The 19,340-nt window shown below is 42.3% G+C and overlaps 1 protein-coding gene across 1 annotated transcript in view; it reads left to right on the plus strand.

Moving 5' to 3' along the window:
* Positions 1-474: 474 nt before the first annotated feature.
* eif2ak2 (eukaryotic translation initiation factor 2-alpha kinase 2) overlaps positions 475-19,340 on the plus strand; it is a 62,518-nt gene continuing 43,652 nt past the window's right edge. Inside the window, exons 1-5 of the mRNA XM_072559186.1 lie at positions 475-888; positions 7,780-7,910; positions 11,921-12,038; positions 14,163-14,302; positions 18,173-18,302. Coding sequence (XP_072415287.1) covers positions 7,792-7,910; positions 11,921-12,038; positions 14,163-14,302; positions 18,173-18,302 — 507 coding nt within the window. The 5' untranslated portion in view covers positions 475-888; positions 7,780-7,791. The remainder of the gene's footprint in view (positions 889-7,779; positions 7,911-11,920; positions 12,039-14,162; positions 14,303-18,172; positions 18,303-19,340) is intronic.

Here is a 19,340-nt window from a genome sequence, read left to right on the forward strand (position 1 = left end):
TCTGAACCCTTTCAAGTTTCACAACATCTTTCTGATAGGAAGGAGACCACAATTGCACACAATATTCCAACAGTGGCCTAACCAATGTCCTGTACAGCCGCAACATGACCTCCCAGTTACCCAAGGATTTACACATGGCCACACTGGGAGTGTCTGCTGCCTGCGTTTCTCAAGATGACATTCCAAGCAGCCTTGGGTATCGATCTGCAATGAGTCAGGGATGGTGCTTCTTGTGTCAATAGTCCTCCACATCTTACTTAGCTATTGTCATAAAGGGGGCCAATACGTTCCTGCTCAGAGGAGGAACAAGCTGAAGAGAAAACTCGAGGCTGGAGCTGGGTTTCCATCCTTTGGAAAAGGGGTACACGTGGAACCGAAGAGACCTTGAAATGCAAACTGCATGGCTTCCATCGAAGGGTGTGCACTCGATAATAACCATGATGCAGCTGTACCTCACAGAACAGGAACCCGGTGGCGGAGATATTGATGATTCTTGACATCCTGACTCCCTATCAGCTTAGCAATGGATATGACACTCCCTCCAAACAGGTCCAGCAATGTGAATTCCGAACCCCCTGCCCCCCAAAACCTCAGCCTGTATTGAAACACCCTCCCCTGCGGCATCAAGCCCTGTTTCATTGCCTGAAACATGATCGTGTGTTTGCAGCGTGGGCCCCACTAGCAGCTGCCAGCTCTGAGGAGGCTCTGCGCCTCCCGGCTGCACAGGGCGTCCCCCCCCCCCCCCCACCCAGGAACACCGCAAGAAAGCGAAAGTGAAAGGAGCAGAGGCCGAGAAACGAAACTCTCTTTCCGGCTGAAAGGGGGGGGAGGCAGATTGCGTTCAGTCTATCTCGTCTCGACGGGAGGTTGCGTCTGTGAACACTGACTGTGAGTTGACATTCTCTTGGGGTCTGAACGCATTACGGAATAATCTTAGATAAGACTCTGTCCACAGGGGTGGGCAATGCATGGTAAACGGGGCAAGGGAGAAGTGTGTGCCTCACCGCTCAAAACCCTCCTTACAGCTTATTTAATTAATGTTTCACTGTCAGCTCCACGGACGCTCTCTGAGTAGCAGGCTGGGGGTTTAACACCCTCACTGCTGGTCTGTCAGGACCTCTCATCCACCTGGAACATCTGGGAGCCTACTATCTTTTTGCAACCCCTTCACCGATCTCTATCGGTCCCTTGGCCTTGGACAGCTTTGCAAATGTTGCCTGTGTTATATAGGAACAGGCCCCCACAAGCCTGTTCCACCATCCCGCGAGATGCCTGATCTACTCCATATCCATGCTCTCCCCCATCTTCCTCAAAGACGATCCATAAATCTCTGCATGTTTAAATCAGTTTGTATCGTTTCGATTGTCTGTTGCTCAACATAATTTGATCTTTCCACACCCTTGTTGAAAGGATTCCTCATTTCACTGCTGAAAGTCTGGCTGAGAGTCGCCTGCAAAGTCAAATCCAGTGATCCTTCGTCAGAAGGATCAGAAAGTCAAGTCAGTAAACTCAAGTGTAAGGTCTGTTTCTCTCTCTCTATACAGATGCTGACAGATCCGCTGCGTTTTTCCAGCACTTTCTGCTTGTTTCACATTTCCAGCATCTTTCGTCCTCTTTTCTTACTATTATTTGTTATATATTGGTTGTATTAGCGCATCTTTATTGCAGTCTTAAATAGAGTCATAAAGTCATAGAGGTGTACAGCACAGAAACAGGCCCTTCAGTCCAACTCATCCATACAACCAGATATTCTAAATTAATCTAGTCCCATTTGCCATATCCCTCTAAACCCTTCCTATTCATATACCCATCGAGATGCCTTTTAAATGTTGTAATTGTACCAGCCTCCACCACTTCCTCTGGCAGCTTATTCCGTACTCGCAGCACCTTCTGTGTGAAAAAGTTGCCCCTTAGGTCCCTTTTAAATCTTTCCCCTCTCACCCGAAACCTATGCCCTTTAGTTCTGGACTCTCTCACCCCAGGGAAAAGACTTTGTCTATTTACCCTATCCATGCCCTCATGACTTTATAAACTTCTATAAGGTCACTGCTCAGCCTCCAATGTTCCAGGGAAAACAGCCCCAGTCTATTCAGCCTCTCCCTGTAGGTCAAGCCCTTCAACCCTGGCAACATTCTTGTAAATCTTTTCTGAGCCATTTCAAGTTTCACAGCATCCTTCCTATAGGAAAGAGACCAGAACTGCACATGGTATTCCAAAAGTGGCTTAACATAACACCAGCGCTTCAGCAGAGGCTCACTGATGATGTTACCTAGTGTGGTGACGAAATGTCTGAAAATGAATCTTCCAGCTCAGTGAGCAAACTTACATCCATGGCTTAACCAGTGTCCTGTATAGCTGCAACATGACATCCCAACTCCAGAACGCAACGCTCTGACCAATAAAGGGAAGCATACTTAAACGCCTTCTTCACTATCCTATCTACCTGCGACTCCACTTTCAAGGAGCTACGAACCTGGACTCCAAGGTCCCTTTGTTCAGCAACACTCCCTAGGACCTTACCATTAAGTGTATAAGTCCTGCTAAGATTTGCTTTCCCAAAATACAGCACCTCACAATTATCTAAATTAAACTCCATCTGCTACTCCTCAGCCCATTGGTTCATCTGGTCCAGATCCTGTTGTAATCTGAGGTAACCTTCTTCGCTGTCCACTACACCTCCAATTTTGGTGTCATCAGCAAACTTACTAACTGTACTTCCTATGTTCACATCTAATTAATAGAGAATTGAAGGAAAGGAAATTGAAATGATATAACTGGAGAAAAAGCCTATATATTTTCTACACTAAACATGTTTTTATCAAAATTATCTTGACATTTCAGAGTGTTAAGTGGGACATTTGATTGTGATGAAGGGAAATTCTTTAGTAATTAGTCTGTCAGTGACTGAATTGTGTACATTCAGCCAATGTTTCTCTGCTGACATCTGACCTCCTCCTAAACCAGTCACATTCCTATTCCATATAACACTAATTAGCTTCCTTCAGGAGCTAACAGAAGTACCACCATTTTATAGCTCATTTCCTTGGGTGTACAGGGATTGGGGGAATGATAAAAATCTTCAATTTGATTTTTCTCTTTTAAACTGAAATTTGACGTGTCTCTTTCTAAGACCATAAGAAATGGGAACAAGAGTAGATGATTCAGCCCATTGAGGCTGTTTTGCACTTCAGTAGGATCTTGGCTGATCCGACATTCCTCATGTCCACTTTCCTGCTTTTTCCCTATAATCCTTGATTCTCCAGCTGATGAAGAAACTCCCTATCTCAGACTCAAATATATACATAAAGACTTTGTCCACACAGCTCTGTGTGGCAAGGAGTCCCAAAGACTCTCAACCCTCTGAGAGTTTGATGGTGAAATATTGGCCAGGACATATGAGAGAATTTCCTGAGCTTCTTTACATTGTGTCACTGGGAACTTTTGTGTGCACGCAAGCAGCTAGACACCGAAAGGTCTTATTGAAAAGACAGGAACTGTGACAGCACTCAATGGATGTGACAGCCTTGAAGATCACATCTCGGTATATGGATTGAAGTCACAACCTTTGGAATAAATTTAACTCTGGGTTTAAAATGTATGTTTAGCTTGTACACTGCCCTAAAGCTAAGTCAGACCAGGAAATTACTTTGCAGGATGCTAGGCTTGTGGTGTGAATGAATCTTAGACAATGTTGCACACGAACTGTTCCAGCTTTCCAATTCAAGGCTTCTGTAAATACATTTCCCTGTACCTAGGACAAACAGATGTTCCTACCAGGATTCCTACCAGCCGTAATATGAGTTTTATAGGAAGTGTTTGGAAAAGTGTGCATCCAGTTTGCAGTTGCCTTGTTGCTATCTATGTGGGGGGTGGGGAAGATGATTTAGATTTGGATGAAAGTTTGCATCAGGCAATATTGGATCTGCTGCCTGTTCTACATGACTCCTAGTTTCATTCCCCGTGAAAGTCACCAGGAGGTCTGATATTAACACTTCAATCCCTTGCAATGACAGTTCTGTAGTGGTGAGAAAAAGATAGCCCGTCAAAGCCTTTTGTCTTGTGTTCATCAGGACAGTCACAAGAATTCCAAAATGCAATGGTGGAGAGTAATAATTGATATCTCATGAAAAACGTGTGCTGATTGGTTGGCCAGATTGTGAGCCCAATGGATTGTCTTAAATTGGTTTTAGCATAATGCGTGTCACACACAGGATTGATCAATAACTGATATCGAAACAGGGAATTACATCTATCATTAGAACTTTACATGTGTTTATTGAACATTTGTGAGTCAAGCATGGCTGGTACTCTGCCTACTACAGGCAGCTAATGGGACGTGATTTTTAACACAACTCAACAATCATTGGGACACATGACAATATATGTGCTATTACACTGGCACTGAAATTCACATACCACATCACTCAGTTGTGTGCCATGAAGAAAACAGCTTGAACATCTGTATGGTAGACTATGTTCCTGACTTGGTTGCAGAATCCTGTTAATAGAAAATATCAGTTGTATCATTACTACATAGTAGCAGCATGAAATAACTGTCTTTACCTGTTACTTAGATTTTTGAACCTTCCAGAATATCTTCAGATAGACTGGACACTTTTAATATCTGAAATCAGCAGCCTTAGGGCCATTTGTAAGATTTGTAATAGACAGCAGGTAATAATGTGATTACAATATCTATTATCTTGCATTATAGCTTTAGCGTACCCCATTTTGACACCATACTTTTGTATGGTGAACAAATAGTTCAAGCCTTTTTAACAAGGCTTCCAAAAAGGTGGAAAATATTCATATACAGGGACCTGTTTTCTACAGGCATAAGGGATAGCTCCAGACACTGTGCCTTTTTATAAAGAAAATCATGAGGGAACAATAGTTCTTTGCTGCACTCTCCCTGGTAATGTCACGACTGATCAGACTCAACTTGCCAACCAATCAGCACTTTTTTCCCATGCAGTTCAAATTGTTGCTCCCTTTGAACTTAGGAATTCTTGTGCCTGTCCAGTTGAGTGCAAGACCAAAAGCTTTGGCAGTCTGTCTCTTTTTTGTCTGTGATACTTGTGCTCTGTACTTCAATCTGGAGAAATTTTATTTCATATTTTAAACACAGTAAAAGGATGTGTGTAAGGATCAGAGAGATTGTGACATGATATACAGAGATCTGTGGGACTGTGTTGTGAAAGATCATGAGAGCAGGGCCAGTCTTCAGAAGGACAGTGGACCGACTACACTGTCAGTTTTCTTAGAAAAGCTAGTGACACAGAGTTTAACTTGATTTTGTATAGCTAGTAATTGATGGTTTTCATAAAACATTTGATAAGCATGAGTGACAGGCAGCAAGTGTAAAGGCTGCCAATGAGTGTTAATGTACAAGTCTGGCAAACTGAGGCAGTGTAGTCACATCCAGATATATTTACGGTGGTTTTCATCTTTAATAGGTCTGTTATATTGAGTGATTGAAAGGATTAGGTCACTGTTGGTGTTAAAGAACAAATTGGATGTGAACCAAAAATCTAGTGGGCGGCACGGTGGCACAGTGGTTAGCACTGCTGCCTCACAGCGCCTGAGACCCGGGTTCAATTCCCGCCTCAGGCGACTGACTGTGTGGAGTTTGCACGTTCTCCCCGTGTCTGCGTGGGTTTCCTCCGGGAGCTCCGGTTTCCTCCCACAGTCCAAAGATGTGCAGGCCAGGTGAATTCGCCATGCTAAATTGCCCATAGTGTTAGGTAAGGGGTAAATGTAGATGTAGGGGTATGGGTGGGTTACGCTTCGGTGGGGCGGTGTGGACTTGTTGGGCTGAAGGGCCTGTTTCCACACTGTAAGTAATCTAATCTAATCTAATCTAATCTGAATGCTTCGTCAATAATGATAGGTGACAGATGGCAGTGTTGGGATTTCGACTCTAAACTAAACTTGACCTGGGATAATCTTGATGATTGTTGTCTGATCATGCATCGGTTGAGAAAGCAGTTGACTTAGATTTAGATTTAGATTTTAGATTTTTATTGTCACACCAAAGTGTTGAATGTTTTCATCAAGGAGATATAGTTCTTGGAGCTAAAAGGATTGAAGGCTATGGGGAAAAAGCAGTACCGAGTTGGATGACCGCCTTGGTCATATTCTGTGGAAGAGCAGGCTTGAAAGGCCAAATGGCCTACTCCTGCTTCCTATATTTCTATGTTTAGACTGAGAGAAAGCACTGAAAGGGTAGGAAAAGGAGGAGGCTGTTTAGTCCTTAAGTCTTGATTAGATTAGATTCCCTACAGTGTGGAAACAGGCCCTTCGGCCCAAACCAGTCCACACCGACCTTCCGGAGAGTAACCCACCCAGACCCATTTCCCTCTGACTAATGCACCTAGCACTGTGGGCAATTTAGCATGGCCAATTCACCTGCCCTGCGCATCTTTGGACTGTGGGAGGAAACTGACGCAGACACGGGGAGAACGTGCAAACGCCACACAGACAGTCACCAGAGGCTGGAATCAAACCTGGGACTCTGATGCTGTGAGGCAGCAGTGCTAACCACTGAGCCAAGTCTTCTGTTAGATCAGAATCTTGATTCTCTAATATTAATACCACTCACTGTCAAACAAAATCTACCAATCTCATTTATAAAATATTCCGTTAACTCCAGCTTGAGAAGTTTTTTTGGCGATAAAGAACTTTTTGTTTTAGAAATTTAAAGTTTAACTGTGGAAAATGGGGTATGTTGAATTAAAAGACACTCAAAATCTATTGCCATTAAAAGGTTTGGCCTTGTTGTCTTAAAAGGTTAACAGCTAGCAATGTAAGATCATAAAGATGGAGCAACTTCAACAATGTATGATCTATCTGTAAGTTAGAGGCAAATTACCCTAAAAGCATTCAGTAAACTGAAGAGGTTATAAATTAAATTTTTAAAAATCAGATCAAAGATGGGGTCTTACATTAGGGATACTTTATCATAAGGTCAGTTCAAGATCATACTATATTGTCATGGAAATGGGTGGAACTTAGGATGTTTCTCTGGTTTTAGTGTATCTCTCTGTTTGCTGAAAGAGTTAGTTGCAGCTTGCACCAGGTATATGCAGTAGCAGCTCACTGAAAGGATATCATCAGAGTCAATGATAGTTAGGTTTGCAGTTTGAATGGTGAAAGTAACAACTTCATCACTCACCATGTGGAATGTGGGTGAGGCTTCATCTCAGTTTGAACTTTGTGAGGGAACAGAAGCTGGATGATTGTGTGGATTGAAGCTACTGGAAGAATCGACAGAGATCCTCACAAATTTTTGGGCAAAATCAAGCAATCAACAGAAGTAGCCGAGGTAATGAGAAAGTCAGAATAGCAAGGGACTGAGGCATCCATGTTAGGGAAGTAATAAATGAAAGTCTTACCTCTGACAATAGTTGGAATACTAAGAAACCCTAAAGTGAAGTTCCAGACGACTGTGGCATACTTTTGGGTGGTGCTGATAGATGTAAGTATGATACCATAAACTTTAAGAGAGTTCTTGGGACAAATAAAAACTACACGTATAGCATATTATCATTAAAAAGCATATTGCTTGGATAATACCACTTGGTTTGTTTAAGACAATATTATACATTAAAATTTGCTATTATTTTAAAAATTGAAGTTTCATAGTGCAGTTCTTTATGTTAAAGCGAGGTGTTTGGATTTCATGTAGTTGGTTGTGGTTCATGATTAGACCAAAACAAACTATTGATTATTATTTCATCATATCCTGTATGGTTTGATTGAAAATATTAATTTTTGCAGCCTCTGGAAGAAATGGCAACTTCAAGTCCTCCTTTATACAAAGCTGTGGAGCAACTCCAGCTGCACGCAAATAAAATTGGAAAGACTTTGAAATGGGAATGCAAACAGTTTGGACCCCCTCACGACATTGTGTAAGTGGTTTAGAAATACATTTCTTTCACCTTGTTATCCAAAACTGTATCATTCCACACCAAGAAACACTAGGTGGCCTCATTCCTCCCTATTTCTGTAACCTCCTCCAGTTCTACAACCTGCTATGATCAAACTGCTCTTCCAATTCTGAGCTCATCTGATGCTGCTGTGGTAATCCTTGAACAGTTTGAGAAATGAATTCAGTTTTTAGGAAACTGATACCAGTAAACATGTCCACAAAGCTGTTAATAGTTGTAAGAATCTAAATCATTCACTGCTGTCCTTCTAGGGAGAAATGTGTTTCCCTTATCTGGTTTGGCTAATAGGTAACTCTCACCCCAAACCAATGTGACTGACCCTTGACTATTTTCAGAAATGACCCACTTTGTTGTATCAAGATTGCAGAGAATCCTGATGATACCATGGGTGCAGTGATCAAAGAAGACACACCAACTCCTTTGAAAAGGCTAACAAGGAGTGGACATTAAATGCTGGCCTTGCTGGAAATGACAGTATTCCAAGAATGAATACATTTTAAAGATGAACTCAGTTCTTATTGACAAAAAATGCTCTTTGCAATAAGCTAGCTTCCATTGCCACTCCATACCTTCACTTGGCTGTATGAGTGTCACACAGAAATAACAAACTCCCAGGCTCCACATTGAAAGGTTGTGCGGACTGCTCATCACGTTTTGGCTTCATCAATGGAAACAAAGTCAAAGAGAGAGAAATTCAAATCCCATCATGGCAACTGGTTAAATTTCATTTCAGTTAATCAGTCTTGAACTGAAAGCTACTCTCAGTAATGGTGAAGACGTCAACTGTTATCAAATATTGTCAAAGTCCATTTGGTTCACTCATGTCTTTTAGGAAGGAAGTCGACTGTTCCTGCCTTGTCTCATCTACGTATGCTCCAGACATACAGTGATGTCATTGACTCTTAACAATGAATGGCCCAGCAGGCCATTCAGTTTAAGGGTGATATGTGATAAATAACAAACGCTGACTTGCTAGTGATACCCTCATCCCATGAAGAAATAAAGAAAAGAACAACTAGACAAAAATTGACGAGGTTTTGAGTATAGAAGTAGTGAAGTCTTGCTTTAATTTGAAAGAGCTTGGTTAGACTGCAGATGTGTATGATTTGGTCTCCTACACCCAGAAAGGTAGTTTGCTTTGAAGGTTCACCAGCGCTGTTCCAGGATAGTGGGCCTGTCCTATGAAGAGAAATTGAGCAAACTGGAGCCTTAATCCCGAGAGTTTTGAAGCATGGAAGGAGATCGCATTGAAGCCTACAAAATATATCAAGGGATAGACAGGAAATGCAGGTAAGATGTCTCCCCTAGGTAGGAAGTACAGAATCAGGAGGTACAAAGTAAGTGATGCCTTTTGGGTCTGAGACTCAGAGGGCTGTGAACCTTTGGAAATCTGTGCCCCAGAGGGCAGTGGAAGCTCAGTCCCTGAGAAAGATTAAGGTGGAGTGATAGAGTCATACACTAGAATAATTTTCATCCTTCAGGTCCATAATGTGATATGATTGATGATTCTTTAGATTCCATTTTTCCAAAAAGTCGATTACTCCTATGGAACACTTCAGTCTGCAGCTTGCCTTCTTATCTGAAATAACTTTTGTGTTCCTTCTTACATTTGGGATTGACTGCCTGTTTGAAGACACAGCTTTCCTGTGATTAACTCTTTTGATTCTTCTGCAAGGTAATTAGTTGTCCTTGTGGCACAAGGCAGCCAGTTAAAACAGTGTCATTCATGTCAGTTTGATTCCTTCTTCTCCCAGACATGGCTAATTTCTCTATAAGGTTATCCATGTCCCTTAATAGTTTATTTCAGACAGAGTTATTGTTGATTCTTTCTGCGTACAACTGTTTATCATTGTTGATCCCTTCAAAGAATTGTTAAAGTTCTGAAGTCCATAGTATCACATCTGTCTATTCCTGTTAGAATTTTATCGGTTTCTGCACGATTCTCCCCTCACTATTTCTGACCGCCAGTGAATACAGCCCTAACAGTCTCCCTTCGTATGTCAGTCCTCTCATTCCAGTAATCAATATGGTAAACCGTTAGTGCACTCTCTCAAGAACATCATTCCTCAGATAAGGAGCCCAAAGATGCACATAATACTCCAGGTAGGGTCTCAGCAAAGTCCTGTACAATTGTAGCAAGGCATCTATAAGATCATAAGACATATGAGCAAAAATAGGCCAGTCAGCCCATTGAGTGTGCTCCACCATTCAAAGAGATAATGGCTGATATGAAAACCCTCAACTCCACCTTCTTGCACCTTCTCCATAACCCTTGATTACTTTACTGTCTAAAAATCTGTCTGTCTGAGGCTTCAATACACTCAAAGACCCAATCTTAACAGTCCTCTGTGGTAAAGAATTCCATAGATTCACTACCCTTAAAGAGCAGAGATTCCCCTCATCTCTGTCTTAAATGTGTGATTGCTTATTTTGAGATTATGCCCTCTAGTCCTAGACTCTGCCCAAAGTGGAAACAACCTTTCTGCATCTACCCTCTCAAGTCCCATAACAATCCAGTATACTTCAATAAGGTTATCTCTTATTCTTCTGCATTTCAACAACTTCAGGCCCAATCTACTCAACCTATCTTCATAAGAAAGTCCCTCCAAACCGAGTATCAACCTAGCAAGCTTTTTCTGGCCTGCCTCCCATGAGAGGACATCTTTATTAGATAAGGAGCCCAACACTGTCTGCAATATTCCATCTGCATACTATTGCCTTGTACAGGTTTTGCAAAACCTCCCTACATTTATGTTTCTTTCCCTTTGAAATAATAGTCAGCATATTTTTTGCCTTCTCCATTGATGCCAGCTTTTTGTGATTTAAGGATGTGGATTCCCAAATCCCTCTGTTCTGTAGCTTTTTCTGCTGTCTTTCCCATTTAAATAATATTCAGCTTCTCTATTCTTACTGCCAAAGTGCATAACTTCACATTTTCCCACATTATATTCCAACTACCAAGTTTTTTCTTGCCCCTTAAATTTCTGCATCCCTCTGCAGACCGAGTCATCTTCAGCATTTGCCTTCCAACCTATTTTTGTATTATCCACAAACCTGGTTACAGTATATTCACTTTCCTCATTCAAATCATTGATATGTATTGTAAATAGTTGTAGTCCCAGCATTGATCCCTATTGCATTCCAATATAGTTTTAAATTAATTGCCTAAAAATTCTCCCCTTATCCCAATTCTCTGTCTATTAGTTGGCCATTCCTCTATCCATGTTAATGTCCTACCTTCAACACCGTGGACTCTTACTAAGTGTGGTATTAAATCAAAAGCCTTCTAAAACTTCACATATATTACATCATTCCTTGTAACATCCTACTTGTTACCTCCTCAGAAACAAAATCCCTGCTCTTGTACTCACATCCTCTCAATATGAAGGCCAACATATCATTTACCTTCCTCGCTGTGTACTACATCAGCATGCTTCCTCTCAGTGACTGCAACTCAACAGGTGTATGCCAGTACTGGCGTTCCATCAGCTTCCTCCACCCTCTTCAGTTCATCCATCGACAGCTTTCCCTTTCTGTCTCCTTCGCAAGTTCCCCTTAAGTGCATCTCTACTATTCTTCTTCACTCCCATGTTCCACATTCTCACCATTCCTGGATGAAAAAAATATTTTGAATTCTCTGCTGAAATTATTAGTGACTATCTTACATTTAGGGCATTATTTGAGTCTCTCCCACAAGTAGAAACATCTTGTGGATCCACCCTGTCAAGCCGTTTTGAAGACCCTGTTGCAGGTTTCTCTTTTCTTGAAAGACAAAGAGCGTCACTCTATTCAGTCTTTCTGATGAAGTAGTTTTAGTTTCAATGCACTTGGAACACAAAGTGGAGCAGATCTCTGTGAATCCCGAGGTCCCTCAAGTAACCTTCATACCTATCTTACGTATCAATAAAGGTACGGGCAGGATAAAAGAATTGTGCTATGCTGCCCTTACTCCAATGTTCCTTTTGATGTAGGTTCATATTCAATGCAATGATTGATGAAGAAACATTCCCAGAAGCCAAGGGAAAAACCAAGAAGGAAGCTAAGCACAATGCTGCCAAACTTGCTCTGGAGAAATTGAACATTGACTTGGTGAGTAGTCTGTGTTGCATTTTGTTTTTAAAAAAAATCAATTATGGTTTTATTTTTTCTATATTTTAAAGGTTTCTTCAATTAGGGAGAACTTTCATTCAATTCCAGACAAGTTATTACTTTGTGTCTCCGAGAAGTCTATGCACAGGGAGATTGGATACATTTCAAATTGTTCTCTCTGATTATTTTCAGGCTGTGTTCTTTTCCCCACCCTATCCCATCCCTCATTCCTCTTCATATCAGCCTTTCTCTCCTTGTCTCGCCCAACCCAACATTCTTGTCACTCTTCATCTTGATCAACCCCCTTCAAATTTGCTTTTCTCACAGTTCCCTAATCCCAGCCGTAGTGTAACGAATAAACACCCACCCTGTCATGCCCTCCATTCTCATAAACTCTTGCACTTCCTTCACCCCTGCTGGTCTGTTAAATGTTGGTTAGTAACTACCTGTAAAGCTCAAGTACATGCAGTTGGAACCAGAGACTGCCCTCACACTCTTAACTGCATTGGAATTTGACCAGATGTTCTGGGAGCACAGAGATCCTCTCCTCCAGAGGCACAATTATAGCTCTGCACTAGTTGGAGTCATACCTGGCACATAGGAAGATGATTGTGATTGTAGGAGGTCAGTCATCTCAGCTCCAGGACGTCTCTGCAGGAGTTCCTCAGGGTAGTGTCCTGCATGAAACCATCTTCAGCTGCTTCATCAATGACCTTGATTAATATTAAGGAATCCCCAGCTATCAACATCCTGGGCATTGCTATTGACCAGAAACTGAACTAAACTAATCATGTAAATATTGTGACAACAAGTGCAGGTCAGAGGCTAGGAATCCTGTAGCGAGTAACTCACTCCCTGACTCTCCAAAACCTATCGACCATCTACAACGCACAAGGGTGATGGAATACGCCCCACTTGGTTGGATGAGTACATCTCCAAAAACACTGAAGATGCTTGATAACATCCAGGACAAAGCAACCCACTCAATTGGCATCATATCCACAAGCATCCACTCCATTCACAGCTAACGCTTAGTAGCAGTAGTCTGTACTAGCTACAAGATGCACTGCAGAAATTCACCAAAGATCCTTAGACAGCACCTTCCAAACCCACAACCACTTCCGTCTAGAAGAACAAGGGCAGCAGTTACATGGAAACACCATCACCTGCAAGTTCCCTTCCAAGTCACTCACCATTCTGACTTGGAAATATACTGCCATTCCTTCACTGTTGCTGGGTCAAAATCCTAGAATTTTCTCCCTAAGGGTCTATCTGCAACACATGGACTGCAGCAAATCAAGAAGGTAGCTCACCACTACTTTCTCAAAGGCAACTAGAGATGGGCAATAAATGCTGGTGCAGCAAGTGACTCACAAGGTGAATAAATAAAACTCACTCTCCAACCGGATCTCACAGATTCTGGTCAAAAGGCCCTTTTTGCTGCTGATTTGGCAAACACTTTCTCTCAAAATCTGGTCCGTTTATCTGAAATAGAATCCATAGAATCCCTACAGTGTGGAAGCAGGCTACTCGGTCCGTTGAATCTATACTGACCCTCCAAAGAGCATCTCACTTAGGCACAACCCCCCCACCCGATCCCTGTACTCCAACATTTACCCTTAGCTAATTCGCCTAACCTGAATATGCCTGGATACTACGGTCAATTTAGCATGCCCGATCCACCTAACCTGCACATTTTTGGACTGTGGGAGGAAACTGGAGCACCCAGATGAAACCCAGGTAGACATGAGGAAAATGTGCACACTCTACCCAGTCACCCAAGGGTGGAATCAAGCCTAGGACCACAGTGGTGTGAGGCAGCAGTGCTAACCACTGAGCCAACATGCTCAAATATGTAAAAGCAACTTTTTTTTGTTAGGTAATGTTTAGAAGTTAGTTTAAAATCCACGTGGAATTGGGAGACTTTATTGAAAACAAGTGACTGATTTGCCGTCACTGTCTGGTCAGAAGAATGATCACCAGGAATGAAAACGCTTTCAATGGGTCATTGAACGTATCCGATACTTGATGCACACAGATGATTACCTTTTCAGGCAGCTTCAGTGTGGGTTGTGTCTGCTTGTAAAAACAAAGGCAGCGCCTTCTGATTTGTCTTTCATGTAGACTGATGGCGGTAGTTTTCGAATATCTCCTGCCAGCATGGGAAACTACATCAGCAAGCTCAACGAGTATGGACAGAAGAAAGGCATACATCTCGAGTACAGGTTTAAGCAACTGGACACAGGCATGGATCACGTACAAAAGTTAGTATTTTTTTCAAGATAAATCAGGTTTCTATTCTTGTTAAGAGTGGACAGGTGTCGTATTAATTTCACTAATCTAGTAATCCTGAACCCCAGGATTTTATGGACATGGGATCAAAGCCCATGACTGCACCTGGTGAAATTTGAATTCAGTGAGATCTGGAATACAAGGCTAACCTAATGGTGACCATGTAGCATTGTTGATTTTTTTAAAAAACTCACCTGGTTTACTGATGTCCTTTATGGCTATTAGGGATTCCAGACCAACAGCAATGTATTTGATTTTAACTGTCCTCTGAAGTAACCAACAAGTTGTATCATACGAAAGGCTGAAATGTATCGAAGGAATTAAACTGGACCATCAGACACTGAACTAACCCTTCATTGTCATTGGGTCCAATTCCTTTAGCCCCCTACCTAACAGCACTGCGGTGTCCCTAGCCCCAAAGACTACAGAGCTTCAAGCAGGCAACTCACCATCACAGTTAGGGATGGGCAATGGTCTAGTCTGTGATGCCTATGTTCATGCAAAAATTTTTAAAATCCTAGGATCTCATTATAACTTGTTACTAGATACCCTCATGCTCTGACGAATGGATCCTCTCTGGCTCCAGGTTAAAAGAATCCCCCCTGTGCCCCTGGTAAATGGATCTTCCCACACCCCTGGCTAATGGAACCCCTCTGGCTCCTGGTTAATGGATCTCCCCATTACTGCTAGTTAATGAAGCTACTTGCGTTCCTGGTTAATAGATCCTCCCTTGTTCATGGTTAATGGATTCTCCACATCCTTGGTTTGTGGCTTTCCCTAGGCTCCTGGTTAATGGACCTGCCCATGAATTTCCCAAGATTTCCCAGGTTAATAATCTATACTCTGCCTTTCTTGGTGAAAGAATGGTCACCTCACTTAATACCCCATCCGTTACTAAGAGTTCTTATAATCTAACCAAGTGTCCATTGTTATCACGCTTTCTTTGACCAGTCAACCTGTGTACTGGCATCTCCCCATGCCACTAAGTGCCTGGGATGGCTGTTGAGGTGGGTAACCTCACAACTGTTAAAAAAGTACTTGGATGTGCATGTGAAGTGTTATAACATTCAAGGCTATAGGCCTAGGAGAGTAGTCCTATTGTAGGTAGTAGTGTATTTTTAGTGGTACAGATGGGCCCAGTAGCTCCTTCTGTACTATGTGGTTTTATTATAGTTGCTCTCCTCCAGGTCTGATCTCTTTCACATTGTCATTCCCATTTCTCCACTGTCTCAGTTCCCATGGTCCTAAGTTCTGGACCTTCTTCCGTAAACCTCCCCGTTTTTTTATCTTCCACTCTCTTTAAGACACTTCTTAAAACTTGCTTCTTTGGTCTTCTTGAGTTTGGCTCAGTATTAAATTTTACTTCAAATGCATTACATGGAATAGGATGTTTTACTATGTTAAAATTTGTTTTAATGTAAGTTATTGTAAAATGAATGGGATGTTTTGGAAAGCAAACTCCACTGCTGACCAATGAAACAACATGGTCTCTTTCATTGTGAATTGTTCCATCCATTAGCCAGACTAGCACTAACCAGACAGGTCATCCAGGATTAACTCAGGCTAGCACTAACCAGACAGGTCATCCAGGATTAACCCAGGCTAGCACTAACCAGACAGGTCATCCAGGATTAACTCAGGCTAGCACTAACCAGACCGGGTCATCCAGGATTAACCCAGGCTAGCACTAACCAGACAGGTCATCCAGGATTAACTCAGGCTAGCACTAACCAGACCGGGTCATCCAGGATTAACCCAGGCTAGCACTAATCAGGCAGGACCACCCAGAATTAACCCAGACCGGGACTAACTAGGCAGTGTCATCCAGGATTAATCTAGACCAGCACTAATCAGGCATGGTCATCCAGGATTAGCCCAGATTAGCTGCTTCATCTAGACAACCAGGTTCAAATGGGTGTTAAGGCTGGATTTTAAGCTGAATTTGAAGCCCTCTGAGTATCAGTTGGATTCTAGGTTCTTAATTGTGGTGATATTCCTCTTTCATGTTGGTGCCTGATTTCACATTTATATGCTTCAGTTTAAACTCTTCTAAGACAATATTCCCTCTGTTGCTCTAAGCTTCTTCAACCCAGCCTCCTTCTCGCTTCGAATTTTGCATTCTGTTGGCTTGACATTACCAACTGCTGTCCCCTGGCCATTGATAGCTAATCCTTTGGGCATTCAGTCCTAAGAAATCCCCTATCTATCCCCTCCCTCCCAAGCTTTAAGAGCCTGTGACCAGTGGAGTGCCACAAGGATCCACTGCCTTTTCATCATTTATATAAATGATTTGGATATGAACATAGGAGGTATAGTTAGTAAGTTTGCAGATGACACCAAAATTGGAGGTGTAGTGGACGGTGAGGAAGGTTACCTTGGATTACAATGGGATCTTGCTCAGTTGGGTCAGTGGGCTGATGAGTGGCAGATGGAGTTTAATTTAGATTAATGCGAGGTGCTGCATTTTGGAAAAGCAAATCAGAGCAGGACTTATACACTTAATGGTAAGGTCCTAGGGAGTGTTGCTGAACAAAAAGACCTTGGAGTACAGGTTCATAGCTTCTTGAAAGTGCAGTCGCAGGTAGATAGGATAGTGAAGGCAGCGTTTGGTATGCTTTCCTTTATTGGTCAGAGTATTGAGTACAGGAGTTGGGAGGTCATGTTGCGGCTGTACAGGACATTGGTTAGGCCACTGTTGGGATATTGCGTGCAATTCTGGTCTCTTTCCCATTGGAAAGATGTTGTGAAACTTGAAAAGGTTCAGAAAAGATAGAGAAGGATGTTGCCAGGGTTGGAGGATTTGAGCTATAGGGAGAGGCTGAATAGGTTGGGGCTGTTTTCCCTGAAGCGTCGGAGGCTGAGGGGTGACCTTATAGAAATTTATAAAGTCATGAGGGGCATGGATAGGATAAATAGTCAGTTTTTTCCCTGGGATCGAGGAGTCCAGAACTAGAGGGTATATGTATAGGGGAAAGAGGGGAAAAATATAAAAGAGACCTAAGGGGCAACTTTTTCACGCAGAGGTTGGTACGTGTATGGAATGAGCTGCCAGAGGATGAGGTGGAGGCTGGTATAATTGCTACATTTAAAATTCATTTGGATGGGTATATGAATAGGAAGGGTTTAGAGGGATATGGGCCAATTGCTGGCAAATGGGACTAGATTAGGTTGGGACATCTGGTTGGCATGGACAAATTGGACCAAAGGGTCTGTTTCCGTGTTGTACATCTCTATGACTTTATATTCTGGCTAATAACAATGTGAGCTGCAGAGCAGTGATGATACATTTCTGACTTAGTAGCTTATGGGTTCAAGTTCCAAATGCAGAAAACTGAGTACGTTCTCCAGGCTGATGGTCCAATTCAGTTCTGAGGGATTGCTGCAATGTCAAGTTGCTGTCTTTCACATGAGACTTGAAACCAAGGCCCTGTCAGCCGCTTTGGTCGATATGTAGGAACCTCTGAGACCACCTGAAGGAAGGCAGGATGTTCTGACCAATGTGTAGCCCTCCACCAGCATCACAAAATCAGGTGACCTTGGACATTGCCACCATGACATTTGTGGGAGCTGTGTGCAAATTGGCTGCTGTGTTCCGACATCACAATGGTAACTATACTTCACATTGGTTGTAAAATACTTTGGGAGGTGCTGAGATTACGAAAGGCACTAGATTAACACAAGCCTTTCCGACTTTCTCTTTGTCATGACATTCTCGTACTCTCTGGTGGCTGTGTGAATTACTTTGAAACTTTCTTCCACATTAAAAGTGGTACCTAAGTGTCAGTTACTTTATTGCACAGGTTTAGAATGACAATACGTGATGTTCTTGCATTGTGTTCCAGGTTTGCATGCAATGTTTTCATGGACAAAAAAGAATACCCATTAGGCTATGGTCGAAACAAACAAGAAGCCAAACATGAAGCTGCACTACTCGCCTATGAGGAAATTTCTGAACTGCCATCACTTTCTGAGGTAGTGGATCAGCATAATTACAGAGTGAAAATGCACAAGCATCTATTGCAAACAGGATGGAAAATCGGGACAACAATGAGAAATAAGACAGGAATTCTTCACTAAGCTGCTGCCCTAATCAGCCTAGGGGACCATGGGCCTGGTGCTAGAAACAGGCCACTAGCTCTCTCTGTCCATTCCACCAATTTGATTACAGGAGTTGGGAGGTGATGTTGTGGCCACGTTTGGAATATTGCATGCAGTTCTGGTCTCCTTCCTATCGGAAGGATGTTGTGAAACTTGAAAGGGTTCAGAAAAGATTTACAAGGATGTTGCCAGGATTGGAGGATTTGAGCTAAAGGGAGAAATTGAATAGGCTATGGCTGTTTTCCCTGGAGCGTCAGAGGTTGAGGGATAACATTACAGAGGTTTATAAAATCATGAGGATAAATAGACAAAGTCTTTTCCCTGGGGTGGTGGAATCTAGAACTCGAGGGCATAGGTTTAGGGTGAGAGGGGAAAGATATAAAAGAGACTTAAGGGGCAACTTTTTCACACAGAGGGTGGTATGTGTGTGGAATGGGCTGCCAGAGGAAGTGGTGGAGGCTGGTACAATTGCAGCATTTAAAAGGCATCTGGATGGGTATATGAATAGGAAGGGTTTGAAGGGATATGGGCCGGGTGCTGGCAGGTGTGACTAGATTGGGTTGGGATAACTGGTCGGCATGGACGGGTTGGACCGAAGAGTCTGTTTCCGTGCTGTACATCTCTATGTCTCTGTCACTCTAATTCAGCATTCCGATATATCATTAACAAGGAAGGTGGGGAGGGAAAAAATACATTACCAGAAAACTATTTATTTCCCTAGTGGTTATACTGATCACAGAATCTGTTTTCCGGTAATGTTCACCTACAACTTTCTAAAGATCATTGCTTGGGATTTCTCATTCTAGTTTTGAGAGGATGAGAATTCAATGTGACATTGAAATACAAGAAAAATACAGTGCAAATGACTGATATAATGTGTTAATGCTATTACAGTACTGTAATCCTTATGTA

The sequence above is a fragment of the Chiloscyllium punctatum genome, chromosome 3, assembly GCF_047496795.1.
Source record: "Chiloscyllium punctatum isolate Juve2018m chromosome 3, sChiPun1.3, whole genome shotgun sequence".
Classification (NCBI taxonomy): domain Eukaryota; kingdom Metazoa; phylum Chordata; class Chondrichthyes; order Orectolobiformes; family Hemiscylliidae; genus Chiloscyllium; species Chiloscyllium punctatum.